The sequence below is a fragment of the Canis lupus genome, chromosome 4 (genome assembly GCF_048164855.1).
Source record: "Canis lupus baileyi chromosome 4, mCanLup2.hap1, whole genome shotgun sequence".
Classification (NCBI taxonomy): Eukaryota; Metazoa; Chordata; class Mammalia; order Carnivora; family Canidae; genus Canis; species Canis lupus.
In genome coordinates, this window is record NC_132841.1 from 9,486,534 (window position 1) to 9,504,140 (window position 17,607).

The window sequence follows — 17,607 nt, forward strand, 5'->3', positions numbered from 1 at the left end:
AGGGGCGGGGCTCCCGGGAGGGGTTCCGGGGGCGGGGCTCCGGGAGGGGGCGGGCCCGGGGACGGGGCTCCAGGAGGGGCGGGGCTCCGGGAGGGGGCGGGCCCGGGGACGGGGCTCCGGGGGAGGGGCTCCAGGAGGGGCGGGCCCGGGAGGGGCGGGGCTCCGGGGGAGGGGCTCCAGGAGGGCGCGGTACCCGGGGTGAGGGCCGCGGGGCTCCCGGGGGTGCCGGCGCGAAGGGCGAGCCCCGGGGCCGTGGGGCGCGGGGTTCCCGGGACTAGCGGGCGCGGGGGCGGGGCTGGGGGCGGGAGGGCGCCGCGCTCCGGGGGCGGGGCGGGGGCGGGGGCGGGGGCGGGGCTCCGGGCTGCGGGGGCGGCGCGGGGAGGGGCGCGGCGCGGGGAGGGGCGCGGGGGGAGCGGCGGGCGGCCGGGCATGGCGTCGATGGCGGCGGCTATCGCGGCCTCGCGCTCGGCGGTCATGAGCGGGAACCGGCCTCTGGACGACCGGGAGCGGAAGCGCTTCACCTACTTCTCGTCGCTGAGCCCCATGGCCAGGAAGATCATGCAGGACAAGGAGAAGATCCGCGAGAAGTACGGGCCCGAGTGGGCGCGGCTGCCGCCCGCGCAGCAAGACGAGATCATCGACCGGTGCCTGGTGGGGCCGGGCGCCCCCGCGCCGCGCGGCCCCGGGGACCCGGGGGACTCCGAGGAGCTGGCGCGCTTCCCCGGCCTGCGCGGGCCCACGGGCCAGAAGGTGGTGCGCTTCGGGGACGAGGTGGGTGCGGGCGCGGCCGGGGGCTCTGGGCTCCCCGCGCCCCCAGCGGCCCGGCCGGTGCCCCCGCCCGAGCGCCGCCGCCGCCGCCGCCGCCGCCGCCGCCGCCCGCGGGGTGGGGGCTGCGGAGGGGAAGGCGCGGGATGGAAGTGGCTGGCGGGGGAGGTGCGTCCCGGGGCCGCCGGCGCGGGGCGCGGGGCGCGGGGGGGGGCTCCCCGGACGGAGGGGAGAGTCGCGGCGCGGAGGTCTGTCAAGAGCCGGCCCCACAGCGCTCCGCGGGGCCGCGCCGGGCCAGGCAGTTCCCCCGCAGCCGAAGGCGAGGCGGGCCCCGGGAACTGCAAGGGATTTTAAGCCAGCCAAGCCGGAGTTCCAATCCACTCTGCTCCTTAGCTCTATGGCCATCGGTGACTTTTTTTTTTCTTAAAGATTTTGTTTATTTATTCATGAGAGAGAGAGAGAGAGAGAGAGAGGCAGACACTCAGGCAGAGGGAGAAGCGGGCTCCCCGCGGGGAGCCTGATGCGGGACTCGATCCCGGACCCCGGGGGTCACGCCCCGAGCCCAAGGCAGACGCTCCACCGTGACTTAACCTCTTAGATCCTCAGCTTCTCTCCCCGCCCCTCCCCCGTCCTGGTGTAAACTGGCCCCCTGCCAGCCAGGGAAGGCACTCAGGAAATTACATATGTTAATCATAGTATTTGTGATGAGTTGTATGGGGCGAGTGAAGTTGTCAAGCAAGGTAAAGAGAAGGGAGAGGTGCCTTCCCGGGTTAGGAGGCCAAACGTAAGAGGTTTTCCAGGTGAGCACGATGTGATGTGCTCACCTGGTGTGGAGGTGAGCATGGAGACCTGTTGTTCTATCAAAACACGAAGGGGTGAGCTTAAATGGGCGCCACCAAGCCTTTGCCACATATAAGGACATCCCTGGGTCTCTGGTCTAGACGCCGAGCCCACACTTCTAGAGGAGAGAAAAGCTAGAGCTATACAAGAAAAAACTCTGGGATGCCCTCTTCTAAGTCACAAAGGACTGAGTGTTCACTGCTGCTCAGAAACTTGATCTTTTTCTTTCTGTTTTTTTGTTTCCCTAAAACCCATTTGGTGCCATTAGAATCTGGCCTTTCACGCTAAACTTTTACCATGAAGGGCAAACTGGAAAGGAGCAAGAAGTATAAAAATGAAGTATACCCATGAAACCCACACTCTGAAGGCTGGGAGCCTGCAGGAGGGGAGCTGGAGCTTGGCGATGTTTCCCCAGGGCGTTGTGGATTGTGAAAGGGATTCTAGTTAATTCTGAATTTTAAAGCTAATTTTCAGGCTTGGGTGTGTTGAGACATTTATCAATACAAAATGTTTGTGGTCGTAAACCCACTTAAATATAATGGGTGTGTGAAGGAGAGAAGTATGCTGCCAGCATTGCCTTATTCTGACAGAACTCAAAGAAAAGTCTCCACTCCATTGGACTTGAAACTCTGAAGGCTTTGCCAGGAAAAACAAGGGTGTGGTAAGCCGGAGGGATGAAAATATAGGTTCAGAATGTATTTAAGAGCCCAAACATTTTCAGTGTGAAAAATCCATATCTGTATAAAGACATTTGCAGTGTTTGTGCTCAGATTTGGGGATGAAAAAGCAAGCGGCCCCTCTTTGGAAAAGTCATGAGTAAATAAATAGGAGAGGAAGTAAACCTGTAAGTACTTACAGATGTTGGAGAGTGACTGTCATTTTTCCTTAGCTTGTGTCCAGCTAAGAATATCCACATGCCTGCTCAGCATCAAAAAGCTCTTGCCATATAAGGGCTTAGTATCACTGATAAGGAAAGATGTGGCCAAGTGAATTTTGTACTCAAATTCCGTAACTGGGTGCCAGACTGAGCTGTTTCTGAATTTGTAAACCCAGTGTGATTTAAAAGCAAATGGAACTCCTCACTGTGGTAACGGCATGCCCTTCCAGGAGCCAACCCTCCTGTTTTTTGGACTCCAACTCAGTTTTACAAAACGCCCGAGAGGGTGCCCTGGAATGCCTCTGACCAACTTGAGCAGAGATGGTGGACAGCTACGGGGCGGCTGAATTTCAGGAGAGGTACTTAGGAACGTTGCCTGGGGTCTGTTTTTGCTTACAGTGGCCGTGTGCATTAATGGCGCTAGGGAGGGTTTTTTTGTTTTGTTTTTTAAAGATTTTATTTATTCATGAGAGACACACAGAGAGAAGCAGAGACATAGGCAGGGGGAAAAGCAGGCTATCTGCGGATAGCCTGATGCAGGACTCGATCCCAGGACCTCGGGATCTCCACCTGAGCCAAAGGCAGATGCTCAACCACTGAGCCACCCAGGTGCCCCAGCACTAGGGAGTTTAAAACGCATTTCCCCAAACCTGGCAAGAGGTTGACACCAGCATAGTTGGTTGTGTCATGCCCAGCGCTGTTCATGGAGGATGGCTGGCTCCTGGACACAGGAGGCGATGGATAAGGGGAGGACTGGTCTACCCGGCTACGCTGCTGGACAAAGAGGCCCAGATAGGTGACTCAGGTTTGTCCAAAAGGGCCCTAAACCAGATTGAGTAGGGCACCCTATCCCTTTCCACTTGATCTGGCTCCTGATGTCCCAGGTCCTCCAAAGCCTTGTGGAAGAGAGAATGTTCCCCCCCCACCCCGGGGCCCTCCAGCTGGACCCCCTCCCCCCCCCCAGCCCCCAGCAGCTATAGATAGACCTCCTCTGGCGGGTGCTTTGAGTGAATGGGCTCTCTCTAGAGCCAGTGTCTGACTAGATGATGAGCAGGCGCCAGCCTCTTCGTACTTCCAGGAAAGGCCACCCCGTATACTGGGTTCTGAGGGCCTTTCTTAACAGGAGGAGCCTGGGCTCTGTTGGCAGGCTTCGGTTTGAGTTTCGGCTCCCCCCATCTCCTGGCTTTTTTTTTTTTTTTTTTTTATCTCCTGGCTTTTTGACAGAGACTAAATCACAGGCCTCTCTGAGCTGCGGTTTTCTGGCCTCTGTGATGGGAATGGCATTAACGGGATGCTAGGAGAGGTCACGTCCACGAAAGGCCTGTTGTAGCTGCTTCGGGTCAAGAATGCCATTGACCCTTGCACGACACAGGTTTGAAGTGCATGGGTCCACTTATATGCAGATTTTTGGGGTGAAATACAGTACTGGAAACGTATTTTTCCTTACTTTTTTCTCTATAACATTTTCTCTTTTTCTCACTTTATTGTAAGAATACAGTAAATACACATACAAAATATGTGTTAATCGATTGCTTTTCTTATTGATAAGGCTTCTGGTTGACAGTAATCTCTCAGTAAATTTTTTGGGAAGTCAGAAGTTACGTGTGGATTTTCAAGTATGCAGGTGTCCCTAACCCCTGTGTCGTTTAGGTGTCAAGTGCGTTATTAGCTAGTCTATCCGTTTCCACTTGCCGAAATCATTATCATGAAATAAAGCCTTTTCTGCTGTTGCATGGAATAAATACATTTCTGCTGTTCTGCTGAGCCTGGAGTCAGCCCGTCAGAGTTGTCCACATGAGAAGGGACTCTGTCCTGGTGGGCTCTGGTGATGTGCCTTGGGGCCCGTGTTTGAAGCTTCACTTTGCTCTGTTCCCAGTGTGACCGTAATGGGGCCTATTTCCGGATCAGCAGTCACATCAGCCTCCGATTGTGTCCCCTCCCCTTTCAGCTACCCTGAAGAACAAGGACATCACCCTCTCCCCCATCACCAGTAACATTTTTGTATTCCATGTTTTAAGTCAGATCGTGAAATACAGGCTCCAAGTATGACCAACCTCTAGTCATTCTTACATATCCAGGAAAAAATAAGTAGAAAGCTGATTACATATTGATGGTCATTGATCTTGGTGGCCCTGAGTACGGTCAGGGCTCAGTTCACACATCACCATTGCCTCCGTGGTGGGACCGCTCTGCCTAGGCCAGCATCATAGCATCTGTGTCATTTGTACCCTTGCTGTCTTCTATACAGCAAAAAAAGATCAGGGCTCAGATTCCCCCCTTCACTGGGATGACCAGCCTGGTACAGAGGGAGATTGGCTGCTTCTGTGCCTTGAAGCCATGAGGGGACCTGTCAGTTTCCAGATTTTTATTTCCTTGGGAATCAATTCAGCAAATATTTCTCAAAGCCTATTCCATTGGAAACAAGAGGCATTCTAGCTTTAGAGCTGCTTAGGCTGCCCGTAATCTTCACCAGTTTCTTTAAAATCCCCCCCCCCCAACACACACACACATGAACATGTGATCTTATTAAAATTTAAACACAAGGTGACCAACCCCTCCTGCCCTCCGTCATGTCCCCAAGCAACTTGTGTGTAGAGAATTCGGACTAGCTGCTGGTGGACTACTACTCTGCTAGTGAAAGAAGAGGAGCACCTGGAGTCCCCAGACCTGGCTTCCATTCCTGGCCGTGCCACCAGCAAGGTGCCACCTGCTTAGGGCCTAGGTCTCCCTCTGTGAACTGAGTGGCCCATGAGGTTCCTCTGGTATTTGGTAATGAACATGAAGGCATGTTTGCAAACAGATGCCCTCAGCAGGCTGACTTTCCTGCATTCTTCCTTGAGCAATAAAGTTTAGGGAATTTGGTTTACTCTGGGAGATGAGAGGTTTTCATTTTAGAAGGTTTTAGAGATCACTCAGTCTGCCTCTGCTGCTTCCTGTTATCAAATAGGAAAAAAAAAAAAAAACACCCCAGCCTCAAAACTGAATTTTTAGGGATGTGTTGCAGGCCATAAGCAGGTAACCCCAGAAATTTGGCGTGTTTACTTTTCATGGACCTAGTTGTCTCTCCTTCACCTCCTGTAAAGTAGGTGAAGCTGGCCAGGAAGGGGGTTGCCACGTGCCATATGCCAGCCCCCAGGGACCCTGATGATCTGGATTTTGCATGCCACAGAACACAGAGTTTTCAGGCCTTGGAGCCAGACAGCTCCGCCTCCTCTTCAACAGCTTAGCATGACCAGCTGCTGTGGGAAGGAAGTGTGTCTCCTCAGATGCCTGCATCCCTCCCCCTCCTGCAGGGATCTAGGGGCTGGGCTGCCCCCATGCTCCTCTCTGCCTTCACCTCCTCCTCTGGGGCCAAGCCTTGGCCTCCTTGACTCCCTGATACCCTCCGCATGGCTTGAGGTCAGAACTTCCTTCTGCAGGCCTCCGAGGGCCCCTGCCTTGGCCCAGCCCCACTGCCCCATCTGGCCCTTGCTCCCAGCTGGCTGAAGTGCCTTTCCCTGAAGTGATCTGAGGGGGCTACACCCAACACGGAGCTCAAACTCAATGACTCTGTGATCCATGGAGTCACATGCTCTTCTGAATGAGCCAACCAGACACCCCTAGATGTTTGTTTTTTTAAAAATAAACTAAATTGCTGTAAGGTATGTAAGATGATGTATATGTATGTTACTGTGAAAAGATCCAGACAATGCAGAAGCAGCATTGTGAAGCAGTTGGTGGTATCTTTATAGAACTTTGCTCAAGTATTCACTTTTTATCAGATTTGGGTTTGGTAGGATATATGATATCCTGACACAGGACCTGTCACATGTGAGGTCACCTCTTCCCCTTCTGCTTGAGCAGTTTGGCTTTTCCTTTTTTTGGATTTTGGCAAAAAAACAAAAAACAAAAAACCCCAAAATGAGGGAATTTGAGAGTTACTTTCTCAGTATTTTGGGTTTGTTTTTTTAAGGAAAGTGGCATGTATAATTATGATTCCCACCTTCTGTCTGGTAGAGCCATGCAGTTTTTAGAAAAGATGACTGGGTTGATTCGCGTGGCTTTTCATGTCCTTGCATCTGGGGTTCTGTGCTCTGGACAGGAGTTGAGAAGGTGGTGGCCACGAGTCCAGATCTGTTTCCATGGGCCTCAAGGGGGAGGCTGTTGGGCCTCTCACACAGGCTTCCCCTTCCTGACTGATGGTTCTTTGCCCAGAGAGCACCTGGCCTGCTACCCCATGTAGGGGAAGAAGGGTGTGGAACAGGTGAGCCCTGGGGGGTTCCAAGCAGCCACACAGGCCGTCTCCCTAGCTCCTGTGGGAGGGTGACCCAGGGGCTGCCACAGAACGGAGTTTGGAAAAGAAATTTAATGATTTATTCACTGTCACACAGGGAGGGACAGGGCAGAGCTGAGAAGCATGTTGGCAATCTAGAACCCTTTCATTGACAGGAGTCCCTTTCACACTCATAAGCAAGAGATTCCCTTAATACTGGAGGAAAAAAAAATCAATTTTTCTGAAAGGCAAAGGAGGGCCTGGTCTGTTTAAACATCCTACTCATTTTCTGTTTTTTTTTTTTTTTTTTTTTTTTTTTCCGCAAAACTCTCTATCATCTGCCCCCCTGCTCCCATTACCATGATGGCACCGAGCTTTCGTTTCTGCCCTGGTCTTGGGGGCCAGGGCCCCTGAATTTGTATTCACGGTGGAAGCTGCTCGCTAGATCAGTCCTAGCTGCCTTTGTCTTGTTGGGCTGCAGTTTTGTCCTTGCATTTATGGAAACCCTCTTATCTCAGCGGAGTTAAATATATTACAAGTCAGGAGGAGAAGCATCGATTCCATAAATACATAAATAAAAGTCCCTAAAAAGAAGCAGTTGGTAAAAAAGGGGGGCATATTTTAATCATTCTTCCTCACTCACCCACTTTTTTAAAAAGCAAACTTTGTTTTTTAGAGCAATTTTAGGTTAACAGCAAGACAGAGCAGAAAGTACAGAGATTTCTTCTATACTCCCTGTCCCCACACGGGCACAACCTCCCCCGCTCCGACACCCCTCGGGGCGGGGTATCTGCTGCAGTGGATGAAGCCCCACGCTGCATCAGCCTCGCCCGGAGTCCGTGGGCTCCATCAGGGTTCCCTCGCGGTGTGTGCATCCAGTGGGTCCAGACAAAGGTATAAAGACGTATCCACCGTCAGAGCATCGAGCGGAAGTCAGAGCCCTCCATGCTCTGCCCCTCATCCCTCCCATCCCTCACCCCTGGCAGCCACCCATCTTTGTTTGTTTTTATTATTATTTTTTTTTATTTTTAAGATTTTATTTATTCATAGAGACACAGAGAGAGAGAGAGAGAGAGGCAGAGACCCAGGCAGAGGGAGAAGCAGGCTCCATGCAGGGATCCTGATGTGGGACTCGATCCCGGGTCTCCAGGATCACACCCTGGGCCGAACGTGGCGCTGAGCCGCTGAGCCACCCGCGCTGCCCGGCCACCCATCTTTGTACTGTCTCCGGACTGGGCCTTTTCCGGAATGCCATACAGTTGGAGCCACAGAGTACGTAGCCTTCTCGGGTTGCCTTCTGTCAGGAGGTAGCAATATGCGCCGGAGGCCCTTCCGTGTCTTCCCAGGGCCTGGAGCTCAGTTCTTGTTAGCGCTGAGTAACGTTCCATTGTCGGTGCGTACGGTAGTTCGGCCGTTCACCTGCTGAGGCCATCAGGGTTGCTTCCAGGTCTTGGCCACCGTGAGTGAAGCTGCTGTGAACATCAGCAGGTGTTTGGGAGGATGTAACGTTTGAACGTGTTTGATTAAATATCACAGTGTGGGCTTGTCTCACCTGTTTTAACCGTGCGACCATCTCTTTGAGGTAGAGACTGGCACCAAGCAGCCCACTGGGAGGGGAGTTCCTTTCCTGTCTCCTTCCCAGGCTCTGCTGTCTCAGCCCGATTTCTCTGACCTCCAGTATTCACAGTTGAAATTTACCCTTGACTCAAGATGCCACCGTATCTGTCAACTAGAAACTCCTCTACCTTTTGGGCTTCAGGAGTGCAGGGAAGATTTAGGGTTCGAGGAACCCCGGCACCGCTTGTGAATTGCTCAGATCTATCCATGGGACGCTCAGGGGTTGGGATTCCAACTTTTGTAAGCCCTGAAACTGAGCGAACCGGGCACCATATTCCGACATTCTGGGGCCGTTGTGACCCTAGCAGACAGGAGTGTTTACTGTTGGTGGTCGCACACCTACTGTAGCTCTGCAGCGCTGGCACTGGACGTGCAGTGCAGTTGTTTTGTCTGTAATCTTTGAATGCTGGGAAAGAATAAAGAAATACATGTTTTTATTTTTTTATTTATTTATGATAGTCACAGAGAGAGAGAGAGAGGCAGAGACATAGGCAGGCTCCATGCACCGGGAGCCCGACGTGGGATTCGATCCTGGGTCTCCAGGATCGCGCCCTGGGCCAAAGGCAGGCGCCAAACCGCTGCGCCACCCAGGGATCCCAGAAATACATGTTTTTAAATGGGATTCTCCTTATGCTGGAGCCTTGCAGCCTGTTAGGAGACTGGGATTTGCCTCGGTGGATTATACTAATGCACAGAGCCATGATCTTGCCCGCTCCAAAGTAGAGAGGGAGACAGCTGGCCCAGAAAACCTGGGGCTTGTGAGAGCCGCACGAACCCTGGGTTGCTTTAGTAGGAGTCCCTGTTTGGGGACGACGAGAGCCACCTAGCAGTATTGATGGAGGGCACCCCTGCACGTGGGGTGGACCCCTGAGCCCTGGAGGCCCACGGGCACCAGCAGCCTGCTGTGGCTGTGTGGCCACGTGCTCACGATGGACAGAGCTGCTGTCCCTCAATGGACTGGCTGCCTGAGAGTTACCTATGGAGTTGTTAGCATTGTCAAATCACGCCAGGTGAGAGCTACGGATTCTGCCTATTATCATAGCACCCTAGGTGATGCCGATTTACAGCCAGGTCTGGGGACAGTGAACAGCTAGGGTAGGGAGCCCTCTCGAGAGAGCCTTGAGTCTGGTGTCCATGAATAGTGCCTGTGTGAAACCTGGGCCAGTGAGCACCCAGGAAGGGACCATTCCCATCAACTGCCTCAGACAGGTGTGCCACAGAGAGGGCATTCACGAGAAGGTGTGGTTTGTTCAGGCCCAGGTGGCAGACGGGCCCGCAGCCTTCAGGGAAGCCCAGAGGGTAGGCTCGACTTACCACGTGCTGCACGGTCTCTGAAGTCAGCTCTTTCCACGTTCCAGGGAAGGTGCTACTTCCTGTCTGCTGGCTGCTAGTGGCCTGGCTTTGTGCAGTGGTGGCGGTGGGCGGGAAACGCTCAGAGGTCACCTCAGAAAGCCCATGCCCCTGGGTTGGCTTCCTTCATCGGGCAGATCTGTGAGCGACCTCGGGGACAGCCAGCGCAGGCCGTGCTGTCCACAGATGCTATCGGTCCCATCCTTGAGATGCAACAATACAAATTCACTGGCCTGGCCTTGGAAGTGGAAAAAAAGTTACTGAAGAGTAAATGCTCAGTACTCTCTAATCCAGTTCATTAAGAGGGAAAGTTAATAATTGTAATATTTCCCCATGTTTGAAATCAACTTTAAGTCCAGAGTTTCTCATTTTAGAATAATTTTGGAATAGTTATGACTTATACAGAGGAATTGTACCCAATTATAGAGGAGTTGCTCATAATGAAGCAATTTTAAAAGCAGAATTACCAAAATCACTTTTTTTTAACCAAAATCACTTTAAAGTTGAATTGCAAAATTTGCACTTCATGTCAAATATGGTGAATTTCAGTGTGTTCGATATCGGTTGCAGCCCTGAATGTATTAGTCACTGTTTAACACCTGGTTCCAGTGAGTGTGGGGCGGGGGGGTCGGGGGTGCAGCTCTGACGTGTAGCATTTGCTGATTGTTTGGGGCCCATGGAGGAGCAGAACATGTTGCAAGTGGTTTTTTAGGTTCTCAGAAAAGCCCAGTAGTAAACCCCTACCTCCACAGGCAGCATCAGCCTTCAGAGTGGGACATTTGCTACAGTGGATTAACCCTACGCTGACACATGGTTATTGTATAAAGTCCATGGTTGGCACTGGGGCTTGCTCTTGCAGGACATTCTGTGGGTTTTGAGGAGAATGTCCACCACTACAGTATGGTGCAGAGTGTTTTCACTGCCTTAAAATCTTTGTTCTGCCCTCCCTTCAACTCTGGCAACCACTGATCTTTGTACTGCCTATGATTTTGCCTTTTCCAGAATGTTGTACAGTTGGACTCATCCAGTGTTGCCTTTTCAGATTCCTTTACTGTGGGAATATCTACATAATAGAAAATGTACTGTTCTAACCATTCTTAAGTAGACATTTAGTACATTCCCACTGCTCTGCAGCCATTACCACTGTCCATTTCTAGAACTTTTCCATCACCTCAGCCAGAAACTCTGAATGCATTAAACAATAATAACTTCTCATTCCTCCCTCCCCTGGTAAGCTCTATTCTGCTTCCTATCTCCATGAATTTGCCTGGTCTAGGTACCTCAGATAAGTGGAATCATGTAATATTTGCCCTTTAGTGACTGGCATAATCATTTAGCACAATGTCCTCAAGGTTTGCTTGTAGCTGGTGCCAGAATTTCCTTCCTTTTGAAGGCTGAGTAGGATTCCATTGTATGGATTTGCCACCTTTTGTTTATTCATCTGTTGATGGACATCTGTGTTCTATTCACATGTTGGCTACAACTAAAGCTGCAGCTAGCTCTGTGTACAGTGTCTGTTCAAGTGCCTCCTTTCAGTTCTTTTGGCTGTATCTCTAGGGGTAGAATTTCTAGATCTAATGGTAACTCTGTGTTTAATTTGTGTGTGTGTGTGTGTGTGTGTGTGTGTTTAATTTTTTTGAGGAACTGCTACACTGTTTCCCACAGTGGCTGCACCATTTCACTTTCCCAGCAGTGGTGCATGAGGGCTCCAAGGGCTCTAGTTTCTCCACATCCCTGCCAACACTTGTGATTTTTCATCCTTGTGGGTATGGAGTATATTACTTTTGTTTATAAGACAGTATGTGTGTGTGTCTTGAAGATTTTATTTACTCATTTGGGTGGGGGGCGGGGCAGAGGGAGAGAGAGAGAGAGAGAGGGAATCTCAAGCAGATTCCATGCTCAGCACAGAGCCCAATGTGGGGCTCGATCTCACGGCCCTGAGGACCCTGAGATCACGACCTGAGCTGAAACCAAGAGTCTCAACCAACTGAGCCACCCAGGCGACCCTAATACAATGTGTTTTAATTGTGCTTATGTAACTTAATTTCTACCAATGGCTATATTTAACAGCAGGTTCAAAAAATTCCTGAACATTTCACGGACCACTTTCTGGAGTTGGTGCAGCCTCACTCCAGCACACTGCTAGCTGCAGCCAGTACAAATGTCTGGGGCCCACAGAGATCTTAAAAACACTCAGGCATCCATCTTTTACTGAATAGTAAAGCAAATGCTGGAGATTTTGTGTGAATATGCATTCTGGTACTTTGAGCAGAGAAATAGCTATTCTTTTCTTTTCTTTTCTTTTTTTTTCTTTTCTTTTCTTTTCTTTTTAAGATTTTATTTACTCATTCATGAGAGACAGAGAGAGAGGCAGAGACATAGGCAGAGGGAGAAGCAGGCTCCCCGCAGGGAACCTGATGTGGGACTCAATCCCCAGGACTCCAGGATCATGACCTGAGCTGAAGGCAGGTGCTCAACCACTGAGCCACCCAGGTGTCCCTGTTTGTTTGTTTTTTAAAGATTTTATTTATTTATTCATGAGAGACACAGAGAGAGAGAGAGGTAGAGACACAGGTAGAGGGAGAAGCAGGCTCCATGCAGGGAGCCTGACATGGGACTCGATCCCGGGGCCCCAGGATCAGGCCCTGGACGGAAGGTGGTGCTAAACCTCTGAGCCACCAGGCTGCCCCCCCCCCCCCGCCCCTTTTTATTAAGCACCTTTCCTGTTAGGTGAACAATGTGTTGAGTGAACATTTTCCAGTAAGAGGGAGCCTGGGCCTCTCGGATGTCAGAGGAGAGAAGACTTGGTATACGTCCGTCCTGCAGTCCTTGGAGCCACACGAGCCTGAGCAGAGCCTCCCACATGTTGTGTTGGCCTCTGATATTTCCAGGGACTGTATGTCCTATGGCTCTTGGTGGCATCCCCTCTGCTTTTTGTGCTGCTCTTTTGGGATCTAGTGACTTCTAGGCTTCTTTCTGTGCTGTGCTCCAGAGAAGAAATAATTTCTAGAGAGGTGCAGCATTGTCTGTGGCACAAACGTCCCTTATGGGGAGGAATTTGTGAGGACTCTTGGCCAAATTAGAACCCCACTCCATGACATCTCGTGGTCTAAGTGGCAGATGTGTTTTGATGCCTTGGTAGTTTCAAATCTTGAGCACCAGGGCAGCAGGTGGGGACCCTTCAAGCCACCCTACATACAGCATATGTGAGCATCCAAACCATGTGCCTGGCTACATTTTGGTTGCCTGCTGGTCATCGTGGGAGAGAAGAAAGAGAACACTATGTGTGCATGTACTGCCACCAGGCAATTCTGATGCCATTTTGCATCCAGCTGCCTGGAGAGCCTGTTCCCAACGCTGCAGTGTGCAGCCACGGCTGACATCAGAGCTGCAATAACATTTTTGCTTGGCATGTTTATTTTTGTTAAGCGTTTTATTATTTTTTATGAGCTCAGAATTGCAGAAATCTAAGGAATTTGCCCCTTGACTGAGTTTCTTGCTGGAGCAAACAAAAAACTATTGACTTGACACCAAGTTGGGAGAAATCACAGTGTGACCCTTTCTCTGTCTGCGACCCCTTTGGAATGTCAGCTAATATGCAGGCTGCAACCACTGGTGAGTGCATGCTCCAGGCTCAGTCTCTGGTCCTCTGAGTCTTACACTCATTTTCCTGGCAAAGCCAAAAGCCTTATTTTAATTTTTGCCGATTTCAGCTGTATATCTAATATATAAGGACAGATCATACCACAGGATAAGGGGATCCAGCGCCAAGGTGCCTGTGACCACTGGGTCTGTCCCCTTGCCTCCTTTTGCCTCCTCACTCTCCTGACCCTTCCTCTGTCCACTGAGGTGGCCACTGGGCTGTCCCATGTCTGGGTAGAAGGAGCACAGAGGGACCTGGGTGGCTCAGTTGGTCAGCATCTGCCTTTGGCTCAGGTCATGAAACTGGTGTTGAGCACCCTGTGACAGGCTGTCAATGGGAGTACTTCTCCGCCTGCCCCTCCCCCTGCTTGTGCTGTCTCTCTCTCATAAAGAAATAAAATCTTAAAAAAAAGCACATTTGCCAATTGATTTCCCTTTACCTACCCACCCCCACCCCCCCACCCCCAGACCCAGAGCCCAGACACCCGAGGCTGGGCTGCAGGCCTCCCTCCCAGCACAAGGGTTCATTCGCTCACATTCCTCCAAGCAGCCCACTTCCGTTTTTGGAGGGACAGAGTTTGTAAGTTGAGGAGTAACTTGGGTTTAGCTGGAATTCCAGTGGAGGGGCAGTGGCCCATGTTCCCTCTCATTGGTTGTTTTTCCCACCGCCAGGAACATCGGGGCTGAGGCTGAGGGAGGGGGGTTCAGAGGCTGAGGCGGGGACGGCATGGGCTACTGTGGACCCCGTTTGCCTCACAGAGGAGGGTAGAGCCTCATCTACCTCTGGGGGCAGGGAGCACCTCTGCGGGGAGGATCTCACTTCCCAGGAGTGCTCTATGGAAGGAACATGTCAATTTAAAATCCCTTATCCCATGTTCAGTCTGCATCGCCCAGTATGTCCCAACTTTCAGTTCAGAGGAGATCCCTAGGAGAAGTGAGGCACGGATGAGAGACATTTGCTGGCACAGGGAGGTGGCTGGGGACCTGGAGGGCCAGCCAAGAGAAGGCAGTCTTTGCCATCACTTGTTTATTAGGCCAGGGAGCAGAACGTAGCAGAGCCACGGCCAGATTCTTGGTTACTGCTCCAAAGGGCTCTTTCCGTCGTGTTCTGTTGGTGATGGTGAGAGTGTCACAGCTCTCACTCTTAAGTGGGCACCTGCATTAAATTGGCATGTTCTTCATTGACCTTGGTGGGCAGTGCCTCTCAGGTCTCTGCGGGCCCGAGGGGATGGCGGGGGCTCAGCTGCGTTGGTACTGCCCAGAGGATTACTGCCTGATGTTCTGATCGTTGGTTACTTCATTTGATCATCACAACCACCCTGCAAGGGAAGCTTGATTCTCCTCTTATCGATCAGAGAAACAGGCTCAGAGGGCTGCGTCCTCTTCCCATCATGGCCTCGTGTGCAGTAGCTGGTAGAGGCCTGAGCCTGTAAAGCCCCTTGCCCTTTCTGCTCACATCCCCGTCATCAAGTCCCCAAGGGGCCTCCCAGACAGTCATTGAGCAACCTTTTGACTGGGGTGCCCCGGGGTGTGCCTGGCCGCCTCCACTGGAAAGGTGAGGGCAAAGCCAAACTGAGGAGGTCAGCACATGCTATGTAGACGAGCCAAACATCAGGCTTGCTCCAAGCTGGGAGCTAGGATGAGTCCTAAGGTCTGTTTTCCCTGTGGCCTTGGGTGGATGTTTGCATGGTGTATGTTTGGGTTTGGGTTTCACATTTATTCTTGAATTTTTATTTTAGGACATAACTTGGCAAGATGAGCACTCAGCCCCTTTCTCCTGGGAAACGAGGGTAAGTTGGATTAAATTTAGATTTGTTTGTCCTTTTAAAAAAGAATTGTGTAGTCCTCTGTTTTTCTTGTAGCACTGCATGGACTCAGAAGGCAGGGGCCCCGCTGCCTGGCTGCAGGTGACGCACTTCTGCTAGTGGAAGAAGACAGGAGGGGAGAGGGCTGGGATGGTTAGAATGGTGTGGGGCTGTGATGGAATTAAAGTGGTCATCAGTACCAGCAGCCAGGGCCCCCCAGTGCCCTTTGACTAGGGTCCCAGCCGTCCTGGGAAAGAGGGACAGCCCTGTTGGGAGTTTTCTCTGCTCTTCCTTTTGCCCCCCAGCACTCAGCACTTTGGGAGGGGCACTCTGCAAGGCAGAGCTTGTGGAGGGAAGCTTTTGGGGTGTGGGATGGGGGGGCAGCTGCTTTTATTAAAATGAACTCAATAGGGCCAGGAAGTTGGGTAGGTGTGGGGGCAGGAGAGACACAGTGGCAGGGACAAGGCTGCAGATCCATCAAGATTGCCTGGAGGAGGAGTCAGCTCAAAGGTGCTGGAACCTGAGGGTGCAAGAAGAAAGGGAAAGACCTCTTTGCGCCCTATGGAGTTGAAGGGGCAGTGGGACCACATGGACAGGTGTTAGCAAATACAGCCCAGCCTGGACCACTAACTCCTAGTCACTTGTTTACTATCATTATTATTTTGGATGTTGATTATTTATTGCCAGAGTTACCTAGCAGTGTCTAGCTTAACTGATTTTAATGCATTTCCCTGAGCCTCCCTAGTTGCCCCAGTAGAAGTGCATTAATAAGGAGCAAAAGGACCAAAAGGCAAGTGTCTGTAACCCACAGGAAAGAAGGAAAAAGACCAGGATTCTAGGACATTTAGTGCTGTGTTGGAGAGCTCTTCCTATAATAGGAGTAACAAAGACAGCAGTGTGCCTTAGTTCACCTTGAGGTCACATCAGGACTTTGAGGTGCCAAGACTTGCAGGCACTTGTCTTGGTTTTCTGCTAGGCTCACATCACTTGTCCCAGAAGAAGTGGGCATCCAGGGAGCATGTGGAGGGTTGAGTCAGAGTGGGGGCAAAGCAGTGAGGAGGTCTACAAGACACCTGAGAGGTCCTCATGTGGGGTCTGTGTCTTAAAATCAAAGATCTGACAACGTTCTTATGAATGAGGACAGCACTTGGTGAGTGACTGTTGGCGCCAAGTGACCCGAGCTGTCCTGGGGATGGGAAAGAGCATGAAATGGTCCTCACAGGAGAGCTGGGAGATGGTTTTGAGAGTATGTGGTATTAATGCAGATGCACATGTTCATCTGGCGGGCACAGATTCCTTCCGCCTTCAGATTACCTACCCCTGGGGTCCTGAGCATCGTGCAGTAAAGATGCAAACACCTGCGTCACACACGTGTCCTTTTTTACCTAGATCTGTGCAGAGGGCAAACTGAGTGAAACAGTGTGCCTGGAAGCCGGGTCCTCCCTAGGGATCTGGATGCTGCTTGAAGGATATCAAGGAGCAGCCTGGAAATACAGGAGCCCCTAAAACCAGTGAGGAACCCTCGTCTAGTCACACTGGGAGGGAAGCTGTGGGTGGGTAGAGAGTACATGAGCACACTGGCAGTCAGCCAGGACCCTCGGTCTTCCTAGAGGGGCTCCCCAGTGAGGAACTGGGAAACACTAACCCTGCAGGTGATCCCTAGTGATAAGAAGCAAATAGACCCTCTGCCGGTTGGGAACGAACAGCCTGGGATTCAGCGTCCCAGAAAGCGGCACAGAGTTTCCTGGACTGGGTCCTCTGTTTGATGATATCACAGTGATAAAGGCACGGAGGTCAAAAGAGTTATAACATCCTAAGCCCTAAATCCATCTTGTGCCCCATGAGAATATCTGCTCTATTAAGAAATTACCTTGTGAAATGTTCCCGAATCTGCTATTTGTGAGATGGGACATTCCATCTATTATTAACTTGTCGCAGATGACATTCTGGGACAAGGATGGGCAGTGGCAGGGGCGGGTGCAGAAATGAGGCTCAGCCACTTGGGGCCAGCCTGCGGCACAAGTGTCTCCAGAACAAGGACAGCAAATAGGATCAAGGATTACACCCATGCTGGCACTAAGTGTCTGCAGTTGCCAGCCACGTCTCTTAGGAATCCGGTCAGTTGAGAAGCCTCCAGAAGTTAATAGGTGTTGCCCACTTAGCCCAGACTCAGCTTACTGGCGGGCTCACTTGGGGTCCTCAGCTTTTAGTTTGATCTCTTGAGATTGGGCTTAAATAGCTGAGTGTTAGAACCTTACAGAGGCAAATAGCAATCCAGAGAACAAAGAGGCTTGTTCCTACCTACCCTGTCTTCACAAGTGAAGGTCGAGTTCTAGAAGGATCCACCACTCACCTCCCCAGTCCAATTCAGAGTGTTCCAGCTCTGTCACACTGCCTGAGGACTTCTAGACTGGTGAGAACCTCTTTGCAGAGCTGCGAACAGGAGGTGGCTTCAGGCA

At 51.5% G+C, this 17,607-nt stretch overlaps 1 protein-coding gene across 1 annotated transcript in view; it reads left to right on the forward strand.

Annotated features, from left to right (window-relative positions):
• Positions 1 to 398: 398 nt before the first annotated feature.
• Positions 399 to 17,607, forward strand: part of C4H1orf198 (chromosome 4 C1orf198 homolog) — a 33,662-nt gene continuing 16,453 nt past the window's right edge. The window contains exons 1-2 of the mRNA XM_072823105.1: positions 399 to 771; positions 15,083 to 15,133. Coding sequence (XP_072679206.1) covers positions 430 to 771; positions 15,083 to 15,133 — 393 coding nt within the window. The 5' untranslated portion in view covers positions 399 to 429. The remainder of the gene's footprint in view (positions 772 to 15,082; positions 15,134 to 17,607) is intronic.